This window comes from Oncorhynchus nerka, linkage group LG28 (genome assembly GCF_034236695.1).
Source record: "Oncorhynchus nerka isolate Pitt River linkage group LG28, Oner_Uvic_2.0, whole genome shotgun sequence".
Taxonomy (NCBI): domain Eukaryota; kingdom Metazoa; phylum Chordata; class Actinopteri; order Salmoniformes; family Salmonidae; genus Oncorhynchus; species Oncorhynchus nerka.
The window spans coordinates 69,037,345-69,061,761 of NC_088423.1; the positions used below are offsets into that span (position 1 = coordinate 69,037,345).

At 45.0% G+C, this 24,417-nt stretch overlaps 1 protein-coding gene across 3 annotated transcripts in view; it reads right to left on the reverse strand.

Annotated features, from left to right (window-relative positions):
• Positions 1–24,417, reverse strand: part of LOC115113605 (CD276 antigen-like) — an 86,929-nt gene that overhangs the window by 13,485 nt on the left and 49,027 nt on the right. For 2 of the 3 annotated variants that reach the window (XM_029641421.2, XM_029641420.2), the window contains exons 5-7: positions 19,973–20,107; positions 13,901–13,954; positions 6,271–6,309 (exon numbers count right to left, since the gene is read on the reverse strand). In XM_029641421.2, the coding sequence (XP_029497281.1) occupies positions 6,287–6,309; positions 13,901–13,954; positions 19,973–20,107 (212 nt within the window). In that variant the 3' untranslated portion in view covers positions 6,271–6,286. Of the gene's footprint in view, positions 1–2,139; positions 2,159–6,270; positions 6,310–13,900; positions 13,955–19,972; positions 20,108–24,417 lie in introns of those variants that run through there. The other variant, XM_065013049.1, reaches the window with a different exon arrangement.

The following is a 24,417-nucleotide window of genomic DNA, read 5'->3' on the forward strand; positions in this document are numbered from 1 at the left end:
GGTTGAGGAAGGTGATCCTTTTGAAACCTTCTAGAACTGGAATTCTGAGGGCTTTAAATGGCAAAAAATGTTAAGCCCCTGATTTCTTGTAAATCGTTAGTCCTCAGTTCTAGAATAGTTTCTCATTATGAAATATTGTTCTACAGCATTGAGGCACTAAGCCCAGTTTGTCAACACAGTGATACGCATCTTTCAGCCCCGACGCCTTCCATTTGGAGCCATGTATTTTCTCCCTGAGATTTATAACACTGACTCACCTAAAAAGACATCTTAGGCTGCATTTACACAGGCAACCCCATTCTGATCTTTTTTCACTAATTGGTATTTTGACCAATCAGATCAGCTCTGAAAAAGATCTGATGTGAAAAGATCTGATGTGATTGGGCTGACTGTGTAGTATTTTGTGTAAACGCAGCCTTACCGTCTGCAAATCCAGCATATTTGTGCCTATTCCCATTTGGGTATGCTAACTACTCTGTATTTACATTTCTGCCTTCTGTAATTCTCTTGATGTTCACACACCTTTCCTTCTTCTGACAATAGTTTAGCAGTATGTAATTCATTTAGCCAATTTAAAAGAACAGTGTTTCAACACAATTATACCAGCTCATATTTGAGATGACATTTGTAAAAGGTGTAAACAAGTCTGAAGGTGTGTGCTACTGTGTACTGTATGCCAGTGGAGGCCTCCATGAAAGTCCCAACCCCAGTTGGACAACTCATGTGGCCAATGAGAGAAGAGACAACAGTGCAGGCACCAGGCTCCCGGCCCTCTGCCCCGGTGGGGGTGATGGAGGACATGATGAATGCTCTGGAGGAGGTCTCTCCATCCATGTAATGCAGGGGGGTTGGACAGTCATGCCAGGCCAGGGGCATCAGGACAGCAGCGACCAAAGACCCTGAGCCAGGTATATTAACTGTTGCTGACAGCCAGGTGACACCAGAGCTCTGTGTTGTTTTGACTGCACACGACTCAGTACTATGTCACCATGATGGAGTGATAAACAGCCTTCAGGATCCACAGATCACCTGAGACACTCCATATGTGATGTATATATGTACCTCTGCATGCATACCGCAGCCCACCGCAATGCACTGTCACGGGGCCCCAAGGCAGTGGGTTGTAGGGAGGGTGGAGGGACGGTGGGTGGTCTCCATGCTGTGTATTACATAACGAGGCTCTCATCTGGATTATGAGTAATCTATGCTAGTTAATTGAGCCCAGAGGCAGTTGGTTTCAATGAAGCCTCCTGTATTTTTTGGGGGGTGCAAAATAGAAGAAAAATATCTCTCAGAGGAGCGGGGCTCTCTGTCGAGAGGCAAACAGAGCAGAACTCCTGCCGTGTTCATTAGCTGTCATTGATCAGTGATTCAGTCCCCACACTCCCGCTGCCTGCCACTGCACACTGATATTACGAGTTCCTTGTCATGAAAATCGTTATTAAGGTAAAAAACAACAAAGAGTGCAGCCAGCAACTTTGGTCCTTATATTTGATTTTTCTCTGCACTATTCTGATGCATATGGCTCTGCTCCAAACCTCTCCAAGCAAAGCTACAAAATACTATGCAGTCAGTGATATTCTGAGCAGCACAACTATCCATCCTAGACCATCCTCCAATATCAATATGATGCAGTTTTTTTGAACATCTCTTTATTGGCTTTCCCTCATCATCCAGTAGCTGGTGCTTCTGTACAGTACAGTATTATAGGGTTGCAGACTCATTATCCTGATAAATGGCTGAGACAATAAGCTAAATAATGCACATAGCCAACACCTCCCGGGAGAGCTCTAGCCCAGCGTAAGTGTCCTGTCTGACATCATCAACATCAGACGAGCCTCGCCGCGGCGCTGACACAACAGTGACCTGAGGAGCCGCATCGCCGCCTGGCGCCTGCCCTCTCCCCGGACGCACCCAAAGGTCCCACCGACACGCCAGGCGAAGCTTATTCCTCACCTCACACCAGCTCTCTTGCTCTCGGTGTCTCTCTCTCTCTCTCAACGACGAGCCACGGCACGGCAGCTATACCTTAAATGCTCTAGGAACCATTTCCCATTTTTATATCTCACTTTATTTCTTCTCCTAGTTATCTCTTCCTCATTCTTATAAAAAAAAGAGAAGAGTGCGGCTCCTCAAAGTGATGTGTCGTCTCTGCTCCCTAAAACAGGACAGAGACAGAATAAGCCCTTCGGCCAACACTGTAAAACATAACAATGAGATAGATTCTTAGAATGACAGTCCAGAGTTTAAGTGGATATACAGGGGGAAATTAAAATCAATATTTTAGAGCTCTAGTAGAAAAGAGGGTGGAGAGGGCCATTATCTAGAGCTAATTGTACCTATAGGGCCTGTCCTACTAGACGTATTAATATCTACTCTCTCATTGGAATTCATTTGTGGTACTGGCTGTTGCTGGATGACTAGGCCATATCTGTCTCTCTGCCTCTCCTCTCTCACATTCACACAGGATTTCCTTTATTCTCTTTGTGTCTGGCCTTGACAATACATCCTCTTTCCATTGGCAGATCTAATATCAGGGCATGTGTGCTGCAGCTCCCAGTACAAAGGGATTTCTGAGGTTCTCTTTACATGACTCATTTGGAGTAATATGTCCTCCTGATTAACGTGGATCATCATCCGCAGTGTAAACGTGTACGTTTGACACAATATCTCACCATGCTATAGCCGATAACAAACGCAATCGGGCTGTCTATTAGCCTTTCAGGTAAAAGCCGACTAGCAGACAAGGTGAGAGTCCTCCACTATGAATGACACTTCCCTCAAGGACACACAGTCCTCTGTGAGGGATTACAGGAGATGCTTCACCATTGTTCAATGTTTCAGGGAGCACTCACTATGGCTAATTATTAACCATGGCAACAGCTCTGGGTGTGAACACAGTATGGACACGCAAGGTGAGTGAATTCCATACCCAGTGGCCTGCAGTTGTTGTATGAAACATAAGAATATAAAATAATAATGAATCGCATATAAACAGATATATCAAGAAGGTTAAAGGTTTTATGAAAACAAAATGTCCCATGACACTAAAACAAGATAATCAGATGCACTGAACTTACGTTATTTAATAAGATATGCTGCACTCTGCATAAATGAGGTAATCGATAAAATGGCCACAGAAATATTAAAATAATTGATCAGTGGTGATTCAGCAGGAGAATATGGTTTACAGGATATTGGCCTGCGACAGTGATAGGACTGAATGTGAAGGTCAGGGCGTAGTAATGTCAGATAACCTCACAGCCAGTGGCTCAAATGGCACCCTATCCCCTATATAGTGCACTACTTTTGTGCAGGGCTTATAGGATTCTATAGGAAACAGGGTGCCATTTTGGACTCAGACAGTGACTCTTGGTGCCTCTACTTTATTTGGGGTAGTTAGAGGAAATGAGTTCCTCCACCCTCTATCATCATGGTTGACCCTCTCAGCTAATTATATTTTTATGGCTTGATCCAATCACTGTATAATAAAAACATACTGTGACTGTATATAGACACACAATAAAGATATTGATATCACTGTCTTGACACCAAATAACTTTGCTTTGTGTTATTACAGCAAGAGAAACATCTGTATAATTTGCATAGTAACATAATATGAGTGAGTTGACAAAGTGTGGTGGTGAAATGCAGTGTCAGCTCCTTCACTCCAGCTGGCCCTCGTGATTATTCTCCAAATGTGATGAATATAATTATAGGGAAACTACCCCATCGTCTTATTAACAGATCCATGTCTTGAACCCCTAAATCTGCCCTATGAAATCCAGCTATTTTATGGATGGAAGGAAAATAAAGAGGAAGCTCTCACACTGCATTCATTGCTTCCTTTAATGTGACAGGTTCAATCTTAGTCAGGTCAAAATTGATGGAAAGCTTCTGAAACGCCTCTAAAAATATCCACGAGCAATATCAAACATGCTCGTCATAATGAAAGAGGAAAATATAGATTTCACAGAAAAAGCTGTGATGACAAAAATGTGCTTGGCCTTCACGGCTTTAACCTCCCTGTGTCAGCTAGTGAAGCTTTCCTAAAAGAGCCACAACACAGTTCCCAACCTGGGCTTCCTGGCCCGGGCAGTCCTTTCTCCCAGGCCTAGGCAGGAAGGGTAGGACCAGGGGAGTGAGGTGGAGCCTGACACAGCCTCCCAATGCTTGGCCAGCCGATGGGCCAGCCCATCCCTCTCTAAAGACAGGCAGCAGACCAGGGGCCACAGAAACCAGGCTCCAGTCACTGGGTGATGGATGAGGCCTCACAGTCTGCCACTGCATTACTGCTGCTGTCTGTGCATGGTCCACCTGACCCTCACTACAGAGAGACAGGCAGACAGACAGATAGATAGATAGATAGATAGACAGAGAGTATACTGCACTGGGCTGTTCTGTTCTGGGAGAGGGAACACACCACACCACACCATCCAGACACTCCATAAGTCTCTCTAGACAGTGTCGTTACACAGCTGCATGGTTGGCAACCATACTGTACATCCTCTTCAGATAGCAAGCTGAATACTAGAGACTGAACGTCAGAGATATTTCTCCAATAGTTAGATAGCTAGCTATTTAGTGGCTTGCTTTTTGAGGAGTGTGTATGGCTACATGGCAGGCAGGGTTTGGTAGGTTACTTTCTAAATATAATCCGTTACAGTTACTATTTACCTGTCCAAAACGGTAATCAGTAAAGTACATATTGGATTACCCAAACTCAGTAGTATAATCTGATTACTTTCAGTTACTGTTGGATTACTTCCCCCAGATCCATTACAAGAAGGCAAACAGGATCCTTCTGTCATGCCCTGACCTTAGAGAGCCTATTTATTTGTCTATTTGGTTACGTCTGTGTGTGATTTGGGTGGGCATTCTAGTTTTTCTATTTCTTTGTTGGCCGGGTATGGTTCCCAATCAGAGGCAGCTGTCTATCGTTGTCTCTGATTGGGGATCATACTTAGGCAGCCTTTTCTGCACCTTTAGTTTGTGGGATCTTGTTTTTGTGTAGTGCCTGTGAGCACTCCAGTCGTTACGTCTCGTTTGCTGTTTATTGTTTTTGCTGGTGAGTTTCATTTTAATAAACATGTGGAACTCTATGCACGCTGCGCCTTGGTCTGGTCATTTCAACGATCGTGACACCATCAAATGCATTTTTTTGTGTCCTCATAGTGGTCTCTGACTTGTGGTCAGAGAGAACGTAAACTTGCGTATTTTCTCAATGCTGGATTGAATGTCATAAAACAGAAAGGCGTCGTAATGATTTTTTTCCTTTTTTTCTTGCAAACATCCTTTCTGGATTTTAACAGAATCCAATAAATAATTATCTAGTTTTTCAAAAGTATCTGTAATCTGATTACTGTTTAGAGTTTTTTTAAAAAGTAATTAGATTACATGTAACTGATTACATGTACTCATCAGTTACTCCTCGACCCTGAAGGTAGTGTACTGTAGGTCGGTGGGCTGAGCCGACAAGCATCCTCCCTCTAAATGATTTATGCAGTCAAAGTCCTCTCTCTTTTTTTTTTTACATGTTAAATAAATGCCGTGAGCAAAAGATTGGCATAGTCAAATCCACTAAAGGGAACAAATACACTGTAAGAAACAGATTATAAATAGAGTGACTTGTTGAGGTGACGAAGACTATTATCAACACCTACGTGTCTGTCAGGCTGGGAGAGAGAGAGAGAGAACGAGAGAAAGTTGATGCTTCTCACTTTACAACCAGCCTGTCTTTTTTTAACCTCCTGTATTCTTGTGTCACTCCCGTCTCCCACAGAGACACACAAACACACCTGGTGCTGGCAGCTTAATGAGTCATCGCTCCAATGATTAAAGGTCTAATGCGGCCGTTTTTTAAATCTCAATATCAAATCATAACATGCTGTAATTGAGGAAAATCATGTGTTTGACGGCACTGGGCCTTTAACAATAATTGGGCTTTAAGGTGGGTTAGGAAGGAGCTGGAATATTCAAAACCCACTTCTAATGACATTGCACAGAAATACATTTGTCATAGCAACCAATGACCCAATACATTCCCAAATTCCTGATTGTCCTTCACAGAATTAATGCAGCCTGAGGCTCATTACAGAAGCAGTTACACACAGCCTCTGCAGACCTTGGGGCCTCGAGAGCACTTACTGCCTCCTGAAAATGAAATGCGAAGACAACATGACATGACATGACACACACAAACGCACCCACACGGACACGCACATACACACATGAAGGATGTGTAATGATGTCATATTATGAGATTCTTACCTGTGTTCTATTGGCTTTAGCTTTTCAGGGGGGTCATGGCTGAAAGACAGAACAACATATGAGAATATGAGCTTCGTAATGCCAGTAAAACAATTAGGATGATAGAACAAAACAACATTGTACAGTAGAACTGTTGGCTATTTGCAGCTGAAAGTGGTTCCCAGTAGCATGAGATGTGAACATGTATGTAGCCAGCCTTCATACCTTCTTTGTAATCTGCGTGTAGGGCTGTTCCGGTGACTGTATTACCGCCACACATGAGCCATGTGACCGTTGAGTCACAGTAATCTCCTCTTATGCACTCTTGACATGCATTAGTAGTACCCAACTCACTAAAGACCATCAGGTCGCTAATGGCCTGGTACTCAGGGCTCTATTGTCCCTCTAACCACTCTGACATTAATGCAAATGATATAGAAAATCCCATCAAACACATCATCAAACAGTGTGTGCTTTTAAAACTCACCTCACTGTGATTGATACATTTGAAGAAAGAAGTTCAACAACAGGTTGAAACTGAATGAAAAACATGGTCATTGTGGATGTTGTTTCAAAGCCTAACACAATTAAATGGGCAGCGCTTTGTAAGGTGATGATTCATTCAAAACACCAATATGCATATTCGAGTTTATGCATACGCATTGGCCTGTGAGCCCAACACCACCCCCCTAAAAAAAAAATGTTTTAAGAATGATTTGTCGTTTCTAGAAATCACCTTTGAGAGTGGACTGCATTATTATGCACACTGGATGGACTGTTTACCTTATGATACACTCTATTCTATCCATGAGTCTAGGAGAGAACTTATAGGCCTATGCAATGCGGTTGGTAAATTGATTGTGCAGGGCGGCTAAGCCTTCAATTTCAGTGAATTTGTATTTGATTTTGAATAGCCTAGAAATAGGGCCTTTTTTAAAATTAATAGGCTGACACATTACCTTTAGCTACAGCATATCTCACCACCATGCATTTCCACCTCCTCCTCTCTCTTTCATTACTTTCACGCAGAGAGAGGGGCTGTCAACAGTTTAATGAAATAGGTTTCGGTGTGAGAACATGTTACTCTCGATGTTCCTGATCAGATTTCACTAGGTTTCCCAAATGAAGCACTGGGTAGCTGTAGTAACAGGGTTGAAGAGCCCATGGCATTCAGAGTACTGGGTAGCTGTAGTAACAGGGTTGGAGAGCCCATGGCATTCAGAGTACTGGGTAGCTGTAGTAACAGGGTTGGAGAGCCCATGGCATACAGAGTACTGGGTAGCTGTAGTAACAGGGTTGGAGAGCCCATGGCATTCAGAGTACTGGGTAGCTGTAGTAACAGGGTTGGAGAGCCCATGGCATACAGAGTACTGGGTAGCTGTAGTAACAGGGTTGGAGAGCCCATGGCATTCAGAGTACTGGGTAGCTGTAGTAACAGGGTTGGAGAGCCCATGGCATACAGAGTACTGGGTAGCTGTAGTAACAGGGTTGGAGAACCCATGGCATACAGAGCACTGGGTAGCTGTAGTAACAGGGTTGGAGAGCCCATGGCATTCAGAGGACTGGGTAGCTGTAGTAACAGGGTTGGAGAGCCCATGGCATACAGAGTACTGGGTAGCTGTAGTAACAGGGTTGGAGAGCCCATGGCATTCAGAGTACTGGGTAGCTGTAGTAACAGGGTTGGAGAGCCCATGGCATACAGAGTACTGGGTAGCTGTAGTAACAGGGTTGGAGAGCCCATGGCATACAGAGTACTGGGTAGCTGTAGTAACAGGGTTGGAGAGCCCATGGCATACAGAGTACTGGGTAGCTGTAGTAACAGGGTTGGAGAGCCCATGGCATACAGAGTACTGGGTAGCTGTAGTAACAGGGTTGGAGAGCCCATGGCATACAGAGTACTGGGTAGCTGTAGTAACAGGGTTGGAGAGCCCATGGCATACAGAGTACTGGGTAGCTGTAGTAACAGGGTTGGAGAGCCCATGGCATACAGAGTTTGGGTGGAATATCACATGTCGCACAGCGAGAGGCTGCATGCTCCTCAAACAGTGGTTGATGCATGGAGTGAAATAACCAGAGTAGCCTAAAAACCAAACCAGCAGGAAAGCGGCCTCCATTCACTATTAGAGTGCATATGGATGGCCTGTCTTTCCCCTCTGTCCCTGTTCCTACCCAATCAATAATGGGCCATTCTAAATCCAAAGAAATGTTACATATTAGTAAACACACGATTAAATTGAGAATAGTGAACAGCATGTGAAGCCCGAGGAAAGGAACATAGCGCAAGATTTCTTTTGCTACTTTCACAAACATCAATAGCCTATAGTCAGTCACATCATGCAGCCCACATTTGTTTTCATTTCTAGGACATTCTAAGGTTCGTATCATTCACAACTAAAGTTGCCAAATAAATCTAAATCTAGTGTATCTGACCTGTTTCCAATCACTTTTACGCCCAACAGAGCCACTTCATATGCGCACTCGCTCCTGAATGGGAAAAATATCCTTTCTATTTCATTCAGCAAAGTTAAATTATATTATTCTTACTATGAAATCATATAAAATAAGGGCACAGGACTTACAAGCCTACAGCCTATGGCATAGATAGGATAACATACAGTAGGCCAACTCATATTCTGTTCTTCTGAAATAAAATGTCTTCATATCATAATGTTTCTTTAGACATGCCTAAAATAAACAATAGATTTATTGTGATGGTGTATATTACATTAATGTTTTTCCATGTAAACTCAGCAAAAAAAGAAACGTCCTCTCACTGTCAACTGTGTTTATTTTCAGCAAACTTAACGTCTGTAAATATTTGCATGAACATAACAAGATTCAACAACTGAGACATAAACTGAACAAGTTCCACAGACATGTGACTAACAGAAATGGAATAATGTGTCCCTGAACAAAGGGGGGGGGGTCAAAATCAAAAGTAACAGTCAGTAACTGGTGTGGCCACCAGCTGCATTAAGTATCGCGAGTGACTCTCTTCCTCATTGACTGCACCAAATTTGCCAGTGCTTGCTGTGAGATGTTATCTCACTCTTCCAACAAGGCACATTGACATTTCCAGGGGGGAATGGCCCAAGCCCTCACCCTCCGATCCAACAGGTCCCAGTGTAACGCTCATTTCTTCGACGATAAATGCAAATCCGACCATCCCCCCCTAGCACTTTTTGCCAGTCCTGTCTGGTCCAGCGACGGTGGGTTTGTGCCCATAGGCAACATTGTTGCCGGTGATGTCTGGTGAGGACCTGCCTTACAGCAGGCCTACAAGCCCTCAGTCCAGCCTCTCTCAGCCTATTGCGGACAGTCTGAGCACAGATGGGGGGATTGTGCGTTCCTGGTGTAACTCAGTCCCGCAGGTGTGATGTTATGATGTACCAATTCTGTGCAGGTGTTGTTACACGTGGTCTGCCACTGCGAGGACAATCAGCTGTATGTCCTGTCACCATGTAGCGCTGTATTAGACGTCTCACAGTACGTACCATTTATTGCCCTGGCCACATCTGCAGTCCTCATGCCTCCTTGCAGCATGCCCAAGGCACGTTCACGCAGTTGAGCAGTGGCCCTGGGCATCTTTCTTTTGGTGTTTTTCAGAGTCAGTAGAAAGGCCTCTTTAGTGTCCTAAGTTTTCATAACTGTGACCTTAATTGCCTACAGTCTGTAAGCTGTTAGTGTCTTAATGACCTTTCCACAGGTGCATGTTCATGCATTGTTTATGGTTCATTGAACAAGCATGGGAAACAGTGTTTGAACCCTTTACAATGAAGATCTGTGAAGTTATTTGGATTTTTACGAATAATCTTTGAAAGGCAGGGTCCTGAAAAAGGGACGTTTCTTTTTTTGCTGAGTTTAGATGTTCCAAAAGCACGCATCAGCAGCTTGGATGCATGGAGGCCTGGAGAAGCTAAACGTGTTTATGTTAATTAGCGGTCAAATTAACGTGAGACCAGTATTTTTTTGCATGACAATAACCGGCTGACAAAATTTCATGAATTCCACAGCCCTATTTGTGGGGCTATAGGTCCAAAACATCAGACCAATCTGGAGGTTCACATTAGTTTACAGTATTTACCCAACCTTATCATGACTCTCCCTAATGAACGAATGAGGCGGGATTACAATCTAACGGTTGTCTCTCTCTTTAACCCCCAACCCCCTGTCCCTCCCTCTCTCCTCTCATCTCCTGTGTGTGTGTGCACCAACCTTGCCCAGGCTAACAGGAAGCAGAGGGCAGAGTGCTTTATTTAATTAGCCACTGCAGCGGAGTGCTCATGTGGAACCGACGCGTGGTGCGCCCTGGAACACTAAGGGGAGGCAGATCAGGGGAGTGAGATGGATTGACGACACGTCGCCTCCCCCCATGGGGGCTTCACTGGGCTGCAGGGGCACGGGTCACACGACAGGGAAGGGGGGGACAGATGACGTTTGTGTGCAGGAATTCATCCTGGGAATGCTTGTTGCTGTCCCCTAAACCCTGCTTGACTAATGGAGAGCCCTGCCCCTGGGTGTACATTATACCTCTTCTCCCAGAGACACATCCTGCAAGCTCTTTGCAATTACTTTATCTAATATTCTGATCAGTGCTACGTGCTGTCAATGGCCCTCCATGTTGTTGTGATGCAGAATGCTGCTGACTGCTTTCATTAGGTCTGACAGCGCTCATTATTCCACATGATTTAGGAGCAGCTATCCCTCCGCTATCTCTCTCATAATGTGACAATGATCTGCTGGCCTTCTCTTCCCGGACCAACAGATAACCCTTGAGAAGAGGCTAAACCCTGCTCAGTACGCAAAGCACACGCCATTAACAGTTCAAAGAGGAGAGAGGGAAACCTTCTAGCAACACACTAGCTAACAGTATCTGGCCAAGTAGTACGGTAATATATGAAAAGCCAATGAAATATCCAACATTGTAGGGACACAATTAGCAGAGTCAGGTGCTGGTCTTCTCAAATGTTTTGATTATAAGAAAGGTCCCACCCACAAATTATGCGTGGAAGTAGAACAGAACATGAACATGCCTGAATATTACAGTCCTCATTTTGATGCAATTGGCTTTTTACACCAAAACCCCATTCTCAGGGTGTAGTTTGATAGTGTTGAGGAAGGAGTGTACTGTACTATACTAGTGAGGAACACAAGCAGAAGCACACGAGTTATGCACAGGAACACTTAGCCGTAGAGCACAGGGACGTCTGTTAATTAGCTCTCCTGAAGTTCTTCTGTGGCCCACATCCACTAATGAAGGAATCATAACGACTGTATTTACATATCTTTAAGCAGTAATATGTGACACACTGGGACAGCACATGACAAGAGGAGCACCACAGACCACACTGGCTGCAGTGGCTGTGTAAAAAGAGGCCTGTCGGGTTTGACTGTGGCTGGGGAGAGAGGCTGGGGAGAGAGGCTGGGGCTGGGGAGAGAGGCTGGGTCTGGGTCGGTGGAGAGAAGCGGGGGCTGGGGAGAGGCTGACGCTGGGGAGAAAGGCTGGGGCTGGGGAGAGAGGGTGTGTCTGGCTCTCTAGACTCCTCTCACCTTCTCCTCATCAGTAGTACTGATTAGATCAGTGAGGATTGCAGCTTGACATTTTTCATGACTTTGTGGTTCTCCTAATACCCATGGTCATTTGAATTGGACTATTTCATGAAAGGACACAAAACAATGTGCAATGTGTAATCTTGGTTCCCTAAGGAAAGGGAGGGGGATGTAAGCCTAACATGAGAGATGGAGATGTGAGAGTTTCTCTAGAAATCACATGGTCATGCCTTTTCCCTTTCGTAATATGGTCATTGAACTTTACTTTTCAGGGTTGTCATGGTTGAGGAGATTAAACAGCTATCCCACTGAATTGTGGAGGCTCTTACAAACACTGCTATGGGAATACACCAACTATGATGTGACTGAGTCTGAGGCAGCTGCCCTAGCCGTTTCCTGTGCGGTGTATTAAAATCATCAAGATATTTAGGTTGATGAGCTATTGCACCTGCCGCTCTACTGCGATTTAAGCGACTGTCATCCATCTTTCAGCTGTTGCCTTGGAGTATGGGTGACGTGGTCTCACTCCATGGTATCAGCATTATGGAGCATGACACTAGCTTGTCTTCAACCTTGACGGCACCTTGTCTCTGCAAGCCAGGTAGGAGGGTTAATTCACCTCACAACTGGAGACCACTTTCATTTCTCTCTGCCTCTTTCGGAGGGTGCTCAAATTGCTCTTTCTGATGTTGTTTCCCTCATGAAAGAACTGGGTCATGACGATGCACACTCTGCCAATGCCCTGTTTCTAGGGCCTAGGCTAACTCCACAGAGCCCAGGATGCAGAGAGAGCAGAGCAGAGAGACAGACAGGGGCTAGTGGGGCAAAGAGAGAGATTGCAGCCCACTCCAAACAGTGTGCTGCTCTGGGATTACTGCAGCTAACTCTAAACTGCGCATCACGCTCAGATTACAAAACTCATTTCAGAAAAAGAGTTGAGGGTTGGGGAGTGGGGAGTATGTGTGTATACTGTATGTGTATGTTGGAAATAGAGGAGGGGGAATGGGTGTTGTTGGCTCTTCCAGCTGCAAGCACATCAAGGATTTCAGGCCAGGCATCTTGTTTGTAAAGCGGTACCCTGCTAGCTAGCTGCTGTAATGCCGGTGAGGGGAACACCTCCCTTTCTAAAGACCCAGGATGAGCCCAGGCTCCTAGTTATCACTGGTTATTGTTCCAATCAGGCTGGCTTTGAAAAGGGAGGCACGCTCTCCTCCGGACAGCTCATTAAGATAACATACAAACGCAGCTTCCACATCATCCTGCATTTATTAAAGTGGCCTTCATTTCAGCTCCTTTGTCTCACACAGGAACCTCTCCCCTTGTCAGCGCAATTGGAGCCAGATGGCAAAATAAAGCTGCTGTCTGGAGTGTTTTAAAGAGGTACATCAGAAGGCAGAAGAATGAGCCGCTGAGCCCCTCTTCAGCTCACGCCCACCACCGTGCGCACAGGTGTGTCTTTCAAGGAAAAGAGAAAGGTGAGGGGGCTGTTGAGGAGTCAGGTGAAAATAGTGGGTTGAGGTGGAGGGTCTTGGAGGTCTTCCTTTGTAGCCAGTACTGCACCTGTAGGTATGGGGGCCACTATGGCTTGCTCCTGCCACTGGGCTGCAGAGTTCTCTTCGAAACATTCACGGGACAGGAATTAGGGAAACGAGCCATTGTCCACTCTGCCCAGAGACCTTCCTTCACCTCTCGGCTTATTAAAATCACATAGTATTAACTGTGGTATTCACAGGGAGGCTAAATAATTCAATCACACGAAAGAAGGAGTCAAATGAATAACTTTAAAGACATTAACGCAGGAGCCAGAGTCGTTCAGGCCTGTGCCTGGTATCCACCATGGCCTTGACTCGGAGCACAATTAATTCAGGACACAATATTAAGTAGTATCACACAATTGTGCTGAAAAACGTGCTCACCGCCCAAACATCAGTACTGCATTTGGACATTGCACCGGAAGAAGCAGATATCCAATCCATGTAAGTTCTTTGCAATTTCATAATTGAATTAGAATGGGGTATGCAGGAGCATTGAGGAGTAATTAGCCTCTATGTGTATGGTGTAAAAATGTGGTGATGGTTGTTCCAGATGTGCCTTGGCTGACCTGTCTTAGACTGCTCCTCTTCCTGCAGCTCTTTGGCCTCTTCAAGCTCCTTGGCTGTGGAGAGAGAAGCCATCAGACCATTAAACACACAGAAAACACACAGGCACGCAACAGCACACACGCAATGCACTATTCCTCTGGATTTCATAAGGCAGCAGCTCATTTAAACCTACGGTGAGCTCATGCTTCACGGCTCAGTCGGGGGCTGAGGCTGCATGTGGCACTGGACCACAGCTGCCCCCCCTGGCCTGGCCCACTCACAAAGACAGTAATCACATTAAGCTATGGCCACTGGCCCTCCTCTCTGGAAACATACTGTCAACTGGGCCAGGCTGACAGAAACCACGGTGATGGGCACACGGAGGCAGTAATAAACGTGCTCACGGACACACACACACACATACACACAAGCACACCTACACACACACACACAAGCACACCTACACACACGCACACTCCAAAAATAGACCAGGAACAGAGGAACCAGAGGACGGCTGATTTGAATTTCCTGACACCATCCTCAGCTCCATTATGTTAAGAGAGAGAGTCTGCATTTAGTGTCAGACACTTACTGCATGCCCAGATTCAACTGATCATTGGACCAAATTAAACGTGAAAGCAACAATATTGTCTCTGAGTTTTTTTGTATGCTGCAATTTACAAGACTGACAGACAGAGAAAATCCTTGCAAAATAACAAAAAAAATTGCAGCAGTAAAAAGATTGGTATGTTTCATTTAAAATATATATTTAAAATATATTGTAGTGTCCACCGTCCTTCATACATCACACTATTCCATTTCCGTTCCACATTCCTTCAAGTCCATTTTGTATTCGCATTTTGAAAACACCACACTCAGAGAGTATGTGTATGCCCACAGGTTATAATTTCTCAGAGTGATTCATTCAAATCTCCAGCTTTTCAAGTGAGTTGTTTTCCCCCTTTCTTCGCAGGGCATACCTACCTATTTCTGGATCCCTCCTCAGAATGATTATCTGGGAGGATTTCACAGGAATCCATTTGAGAAGGACACATATTTGAGCAGCTGTCCTCCTCCAAATTCTGGTGCCAAAAGGACAGTTAGTTTAAACAAACATTCACTAGAAACCTTTACAGCATTTATTTTTTATGATGAAGACAGAGGGAATAGAATCACCGAACTCCTCTCTCTCTCTCTCTCTCTCTCTCTCTCTCACCCTTTACCTCAGCACTATGACGTCACACTCTAACTCTAAAAGTTGGTTCTAAAATATGAATAATGAATGTGGAGTGTAAATGTTCTGTGAGAGACCTTGAGCCGCCTCTCCTCAGTTAACAGCCAACACCTCCTGTCCTGATGCAACAACTTTGGCGATGTCATCTACAAAATAGCTTCCAATACTCTACTCAGCAAACTGGATGCAGTTTATCACAGTGCCATCCGTTTTGTTACTAAAGCACCGTATACCACCCACCACTGCGACCTGTATTCTCTAGTCGGCTGGCCCCCGCTACATATTCGTCGCCAGACCCACTGGCTCCAGGTCATCTACAAGACAATGCTAGGTAAAGCTCCGCCTTATCTCAGTTCACTGGTCACGATGCCAACACCCACCCGTAGCATGCGCTCCAGCAGGTGTCTCTCACTGATCATCCCTAAAGCCAACACCTCATTTGGCCGCCTTTCCTTACAGTTCTCTGCTGCCTGTGACTGGAACGAATTGCAAAAATCACTGAAGTTGGAGACTTTTATCTCCCTCACCAACTGCTATCTGAGCAACTAACCGATCGCTGCAGCTGTACATAGTCCATCGGTAAATAGCCCACCCAATTAACCTACCTCATCCCCATACTGTTTTTATTTATTTACTTTTCTGCTCTTTTGCACACCAATATCTCTACCTGTACATGACCATCTGATCATTTATCACTCCAGTGTTAATCTGCTAAATTGTAATTATTCGCCTACCTCCTCATGCCTTTTGCACACAATGTATATAGACTCTATTTTTTTTATTTTCCTGTGTTATTGACTTGTTTATTGTTTACTCCATGTGTAACTCTGTGTCGTTGTCTGTTCACACTGCTATGCTTTAAACAGGTCGCAGTTGTAAATGAGAACTTGTTCTCAACTAGCCTACCTGGTTAAATAAAGGTGAAATAAAAAACAACCTCTGACACTATGGGAAGAGCAGCCTCCAGGGACACTTCTACAGTACCAGGATCAACCAGGCCTTTCAGAGATGCCTCTTTGTCAAAGTCAAAATGGTGGCTGCTATCCACAGAGTTTGAGTGAAATCTGCTCTGGCAAGGGGAAGCGGCCACCGTAAAACTCTGAGATGGATTTCAGAGATTAGGTCCAATATAAGAAGGTTATTTAAGTGATTAGTTACATCCCATATGCATGCAGGGATAAATAATATGTGAGTGCAGCAGCTGGATGAAGCACCTGGAAGATGGAAGCTCACAGAGGACAGATATCCCCTGTACCCAGGGGAGTGATGTGAATCATCCATGTCCCCACGATGACCTTCATCTATCACAGAGGGCCGTGTGTCCCATGTCACCGACACATAACACACTCCACATAACACACTCCACATAATACACTCCACATAATACACTCCACATAATACACTCCACATAACACACTCCACATAACACACTCCACATAACACACTCCGGGGGTACGTCCGATTAAATCACACGCTCATTTGAATGTAAAATGAGCTTCAGGAATATGGTACACTGGTCCATTTACAGAATAGGAAGAGGAAAGGAAAGGACGTAAGGAAGGAAGGAAGGAAGGAAGGAAGGAAGGAAGGAAGGAAGGAAGGAAGGAAGGAAGGAAGGAAGGAAGGAAGGAAGGAAGGAAGGAAGGAAGGAAGGAAGGAAGGAAGGAAGGAAGGAAGGAAGGAAGGAAGGAAAAAGTGAAGCAAAGAAAAAAGGAAGTAAGGAAGAAAGATGTACTGCAACAAATACTAGAATAAATTGAGCTTTCATCTCCCAGACTCCAATCCCACTTGCTGCTCTGCCCGGTTAGGATACACATCCACTGCTCCATATACATTATGACAGGGAAGAAAAATGGCTTACTCTGTTTTGGACTACTTTTGACCCCTCTACCCTCACTACCCAGAGTTTCAGAGGAGAGAGTCAACTTCAATCTGGCCAAAACCAAGAACACCATTAAAAGATAAGACAGCCTCAATTAGGTTGCACTTTCCTGCTTCCTGCAGTTCCAGCAGCTGTGAATGTGCACTTCAACACATCTCCACATCTGTATTCATACGGTATCAATTTATCTGGGTGTGCGAGTCTGCATGCTACGTGAAGAAGTCAGTGTATGTTACTCTTCAACTCGGCAAACAAGGATCCTAAAGAACTTGGAAACATTCACAGACAGGGAACAGAACGAGACTTAACCTCTCATTTAGTTGAGTGGTGCACAGACAGTTTATCAACCCTCTCTCTCTACTACTACTGGAGGAGCAGCCTGCTCCTTCTGGTTACTGGAGAACAGGTCTGCGACCCCACAAGACCTTTTGCTCATGGTATGGAATCAGTGTTTCCCCTAGGATTCTTTTCAGCAGTTTTATTTGCATGTTTTATATTTTGCAGTATATATGAAATGAATATAAGGCAAACACTAGGAATGTATTGTAATACTCTCTCTCTCTCTCTTTCCATTTCAATTTGATTTCATATGTTCCATCGAGCTATAATTATTCCTGCCTGTGCGTGTGTGTCAGTTCCAGATATATTTTTAAACCCCAGGGACCAGTGCAGACACTGGCTGACCTTTATTTAAATGTCTCCTCCACTCGGAGTACATCTCATTACAGCCAGGCCACCGGCTCCCCACCATACATCTCGGCTCAAAACCGAGTTCTCTCAGTCAGTCCCTACTCTGCCTGCATGCCGTCCCCAGCTATTCAGTAGTGCTAATTATCAGACTCTTCTAAATGAACTTCCTGCAGACAGACGGGGTCACAGCATCCCTCCACAGCAGCAGATAATCATATATACATACAAACACTGTCTGGGTGTTAAGATTCTGAACCAGCTGTCCAAGACACTGGCACATCATGTTAACATGTCATCCCTGGTAACCACCACTCTCCTCCCACTGTCATCCCTGGTAACCACCACTCTCCTCCCTCTGTCATCTCTGGTAACCACCACTCCCCTCCCTCTGTCATCCCTGGTAACCACCACTCTCTTCCCTGGTAACCACCACTCTCCTCCCTCTGTCATCCCTGGTAACCACCAGCCTCCTCCTGCTGTCATCCCTGGTAACCACCACTCTCCTCCTGCTGTCATCCCTGGTAACCACCACTCTCCTCCCTCTGTCATCCCTGGTAACCACCACTCTCTTCCCTGGTAACCACCACTCTCCTCCCTCTGTCATCCCTGGTAACCACCAGCCTCCTCCTGCTGTCTTCCCTGGTAACCACCACTCTCCTCCTGCTGTCATCCCTGGTAACCAACACTCTCCTCCCACTGTCATCCCTGGTAACCGCCACTCTCCTCGCGCTGTCATCCCTGATAACCACCACCCTCCTCCCTCTGTCATCTCTGGTAACCACCACTCCCCTCCCTCTGTCATCCCTGGTAACCACCACTCTCTTCCCTGGTAACCACCACTCTCCTCCCTCTGTCATCCCTGGTAACCACCAGCCTCCTCCCGCTGTCATCCCTTGTAACCACCAGCCTCCTCCCGCTGTCATCCCTGGTAACCGCCAGCCTCCTCCCGCTGTCATCCCTGGTAACCGCCAGCCTCCTCCCGCTGTCATCCCTGGTAACCACCACTCTCCTCCCTCTGTCATCCCTGGTAACCACCACTCTCTTCCCTGGTAACCACCACTCTCCTCCCTCTGTCATCCCTGGTAACCACCAGCCTCCTCATGCTGTCATCCCTGGTAACCACCACTCTCCTGCTGTCATCCCTGGTAACCACCACTCTCCTCCCTCTGTCATCCCTGGTAACCACCACTCTCTTCCCTGGTAACCACCACTCTCCTCCCTCTGTCATCCCTGGTAACCAACACTCTCCTCCCACTGTCATCCCTGGTAACCGCCACTCTCCTCGCGCTGTCATCCCTGATAACCACCACCCTCCTCCCTCTGTCATCTCTGGTAACCACCACTCCCCTCCCTCTGTCATCCCTGGTAACCACCACTCTCTTCCCTGGTAACCACCACTCTCCTCCCTCTGTCATCCCTGGTAACCACCAGCCTCCTCATGCTGTCATCCCTGGTAACCACCACTCTCCTGCTGTCATCCCTGGTAACCACCACTCTCCTCCCTCTGTCATCCCTGGTAACCACCACTCTCTTCCCTGGTAACCACCACTCTCCTCCCTCTGTCATCCCTGGTAACCACCAGCCTCCTCCCGCTGTCATCCCTGGTAACAACCCTCCTCCCACTGTGTCTTCCACATAATCTGGGCTCCAGTTTCACTATTATACAGGTCAGGCAGGGCTACTCTGTGAGGGTTTGGGGAAATCATTGGGACAGCCATTTTGCATTTGAACTAGTGTCCTCAGAAGGGTCTGAAAGCAGGACGGGTCATGTACATTATTCACCTCATCAACTCTACACACAATAGAACAATAAAAAAACACACCTCTATAATAATCTCTATTTTAATGTCCAGCGGTATTATATCATCAATGTTTCTCTCTCACTTTCATCACTTTTGGCTCTAATAACATTTTCTCTAATCTTTATACTGTTATGCTTATGCAAAGATGAAAGAAAGCACCCAATCATACCCTTCTTTAACCTTGGAAGATTCATATGGGATTTTGGGATTTGTTTCTTAAGAGGTGCCCAACTATCTCCATTGAAATGGGTGTTCAAGTGTAGTCTCTGCATGTGTTTATGGAACGGCTCAGTGTGTTCTTGTGAAAAGTGTTGTTCAGAAAGACAACAGAGCGGTGCTGTTAAGACAGACTGCAGAGTTCAGTGGGCCTGCTTGATCCTTCTCACAGTTGTTCAGACAGACAGACAGACAGACAGACAGACAGACAGACAGACAGACAGACAGACAGACAGACAGACAGACAGACAGACAGACAGACAGGTACCTGCTCTGTCCTCCTCACAGCTCTCCTTGATCTTCCTACGGCAGACTGCAGCCAGGGCGATGAGCAGACCCAGCAGACACACAGCCAGGCCCACCGTCACCCACAGAGCCACTGGGGGAAACACCATGTTCTGACCTGGGAGAGGGGGAGAGAGATCAAGAAAGGAGGAGGGAGGAAGATACAGAAAAGGAGACAGATACAGTTAGTAGAGAGGAGGGCACTCAACATGGTCATCACCATGACTACCCCATCCTCCCCACCGCTATGGCTGCCTATCACCATTCCCATAACCATCACCATCATCTCACCATTATACAGTTGAAGTCAGAAGATTACATGCACTGGTTAGAGTCATTAAAACTAATTTTTCAACCACTCCACAAATTTCTTGTTAACAAACTATAGTTTTGGCAAGTTGGTTAGGACATCTACTTTGTGCAGTCTACTTTGTGCAGGTCAGAAGTTTACATACACTAAGTTGACTGTGCCTTTAAACAGCAGGGAAAATTCCAGAAAATGATGTCATGGCTTTAGAAGCTTCTGATAGGCTAACTGACATCATTTGAGTCCATTGGAGGTGTACCTATGGATGTATTTCAAGGCCTACCTTCAAACTCAGTGCCTCTTTGACATCATTGGAAAATCAAAAGAAATCAGCCAAGAGCACATTCATCTGTACAAGCAATAGTATGCAAGTATAAACACCATGGGACCACGCAGCCGTCATACCGTTCAGGAAGGAGACACGTTCTGTCTCCTAGAGATGAACGTACTTTGGTGCGAAATGTGCAAATCAATCCCAGAACAACAGCAAAGGACCTTGCGAAGATGCTGGAGGAAACAGGTACAAAAGTATCTATATCCACAGTAAAACGAGTCCTATATCAACATAACCTGAAATGCCGCTCAGCAAGGAAGAAGCCACTGCCCCAAAAAAAAAAAAAAAGCCAAACTACGGTTTGCAACTGCACATGGGGACAAAGATTGTACCTTTTGGAGAAATGTTCTCTGGTCTGATGAAACAAAAATAGAACTGTTTGGCCATAATGACCATCGTTATGTTTGGAGGAAAAATGGGGAGGCTTTCGAGCCGAAGAACACCATCCCAACCGTGAAGCACGGGGGTGGCAGCATCATGTTGCGGGGGTGCTTTGCTGCAGGAGGGACTGGTGCACTTCACAAAATAGGTGACATCATGAGGAAGGAAAATTATGTGGATATATTAAAGCAACATCTCAAGACATCAGTCAAGAAGTTAAAGCTTGGTCGCAAATGGGTCTTCCAAATGGACAATGACCCCAAGCATACTTCCAAAGTTGTGGCAAAATGGCTTAAGGACAACAAAGTCAAGGTATTGGAGTGGCCACCACAAAGCCCTGACCTCAATCCTATAGAAAATTTGTGGGTAGAACTGAAAAATCTTGTGCGAGCAAGGAGACCTACAAACCTGACTCAGTTACACCAGCTCTGTCAGGAGGGATGGGCCAAAACTTATTGTGGGAAGCTTGTGGAAGGCTACTCGAAACGTTTGACCCATGTTAAACAATGTAAAGGCAATGCTACCAAATACTAATTGAGTGTATGTAAACTTCTGACCCACTGGGAATGTGATGAAAGAAATAAAAGCTGAAATAAATCATTCTCTCTACTATTATTCTGACATTTCACATTCATCCTAACTGACCTAAAACAGGGATTTTGTACTAGGATTAAATGTCAGGAATTGTGAAAAACTGAGTTTAAATGTATTTGGCTAAAGGTATATGTAAACTTCTGACTTCAACTGTATGTGCCCTTACCACATCATTATTGTCACCATAATACAGATTATCATCATCATCACCCTCCTTATATCATTGCTTGTATCATCTGGATGTTAGGGAACATTCACTTTATTTGAAATGAACAAGATGTGGTGATTCATCGAGATCCATTTAACAAACACTTGAGTGTTAAAAACATGGCCAGATGGCAGAGATATCTCAGCAGTTGGAGTACTTTGTGTTGTCTTTTTCTACCCAACAGCCTTGGCACTGCGAAAGAGGATGTGGGCACTAGGTATCCTCATGCCTTCTGCTGCATTCACAATCTGTCATCTGGAGTAATGATGCCCAATGACATCACTCGGTTTTATCCTATTAATCATAAATAGAAATCAAATATGATGTTGTATTTGTATAAATCTGATGCTACACTGCCAATGAAAAAAAAAAAAACGAAGTGGAGCATTTTTCTGACGGTTGTGAGAATGACTGTCTATCAGACAGTTTAGCACACAATTCACTCTAGAGAGAATGAAATATCAAAGTGAGAGACAGCTTCTTGACAAGATAAAACCAACAAAAATCTGGTCAGCAAGACAAAGATATTGCAGACATCCCCAAATTTCCCCAGGGCATTCCAATGTAACGGAATAAAGTAGAGAAGGAAAAACAGCTTGAGACACTAAATAGCTTGAAGGCTGGCTATAATACAAACTGGCCTCCTTCAGAGAACCCACTCTGGGAAGATAATTGTAAAAAGTGTTGAAATTGACTAGCGTTGGGATGGAGAAATGACCAAAGCATCTGTAAGGACTTGGCACAGGACAGTCGGAGAGGACAGAGACACACTATTGCACAGCCAAGATGGAGGTCAATAGGAAGTCTCTTTCCTATTGAGAGAGAGAGGGGGGGACTTCTGTCCATTGCAGTGGATGAGGAGGGCCAGGAATGTGTCATAATGGTAGATGAGACAGGATGCAGAGAAATGGAGAGCTCTAGGGGGGGCAGTTGGGGTGGCATTCTCTGAGTAAGACAGAAAGGGTTCATTTCACCTCCTATCTGTTTGTTTACCTTTATTTGGCCAAGTAAGTTGAGTGTTTGAATCAAAACATGTTTTGACAGTATGTGGCCATGAGAGCCTTCATATGTATGTGATTATTGGAACACATTATGGGAAGCAAGATTATGCTTAACCACGTAATCCTATTTATGATTAACCATATTACATGGCTATTGTATTATATGCCATGAAGAATCATACACTATATATATTTTGGCATATATTTAGGAGGGCTTATGATGCGATCGTGGTGCTATATTCAATCAAAAACAATTGGTTTTCAGAGTGACTGATAATATTTAATATAAGGGTGTTTTGGCAGACCATAATCATCATTGAAATGTGGCAGATGTGGATGTGCTGGATGTGTTGCTACAGATTGGCTTCTAATAAACTCTGTTCCAGCCCAAACCGATATCAACAGCAACTTGTCATATAGAGAAAGGAGAAAACCTAGATAGTCCATCTTGTCATTTTGACAAAGCAGTATATAGTTCCTTGGGCCAACCATGACTGATGAGCTCCACTGTCTCTCTGTAGAGCTCTTTGCTCCGTGCTATTTAAAGGATAACCACTGTGACCGTGTTAATTCCAAATGCAAAGGCCAAAATTACAGATGAAGGTAGGTAGTACCGTGTTCTGCTCGCTGTACACTCTGCTTCGTGCATGAAGTGTCCACATAGAGCTATAATAAGACAGAGAAGTAATGAATGTGTCTGGCACTTTGAAGCAGAGCAGAGCTGTGCTCTCTGCTTCTCCCCCTCTCTCACCCCTCCCTCCGTTTTCTCGATCCCTAAGGGCAGGCTGATCAAGACAAATGTCGTAGTCGGCTATCATTTCAGCGCTGGGGCCCCAAAGGGCTGCAGGATCATATTTTTCTTTTTCTCTTGTTTGATGATGTGATTTTGTTTTCTTCAGAAAGAGATTTGTCTCTAATGGCTCTGTTTACCTATCGTCTCTTTCCCCTCCACCCATTCCTTCTCTACTGGGGTGAGGATGGAGTGTTTTGGGCTGCCTGTTACATCATTGAAAGTCGGAGAGACTGCAGAGCTGCAGTAATGGGGCCACAGAGGTGCAACTTCTGGGCTCTGCACTGAACTCAACACATACAGTTTATAGAAGCAAAACACAGGTCTATTTATGTAAACATCACTTTACAGTAATTACAGTGAGATAAGACTTGGAGGTTGGGCTGGACTACAGCCCTTAAATATTATCAGGCAGGTCGACTTGTCGAAAGGAAGCCAAACAAAAAGGTTAAAAAAAAATGTTTTATGGGAGTGAATGCAGTATGATTCAACACCACCTAGATATGGACTCTTAATAGAGGCCCTGCATGACCAAAAAATACATTTAACTCCCCATTCATTCTATAAGACACACAGGGGCCTCACGCAGGCCAAGCTGAAGGTAAAAGCCCAGATTGGCATTCATTTTCCTGGAGCCAGAGTGTTTTAAGTTCAGCCAGTGCCTACGGTGGAATAAAGTGCTCAGTCCTGGCCTGTCGTCTCAGATTGTCTCAGTTCTACATCGCCATGACAGACGAAGGATCAAAGCTGCTTTCTCTATCTGCAGGTGTCAGCTGAGTTTTACATTTACACGGGACAAAAAACACCTCCTTA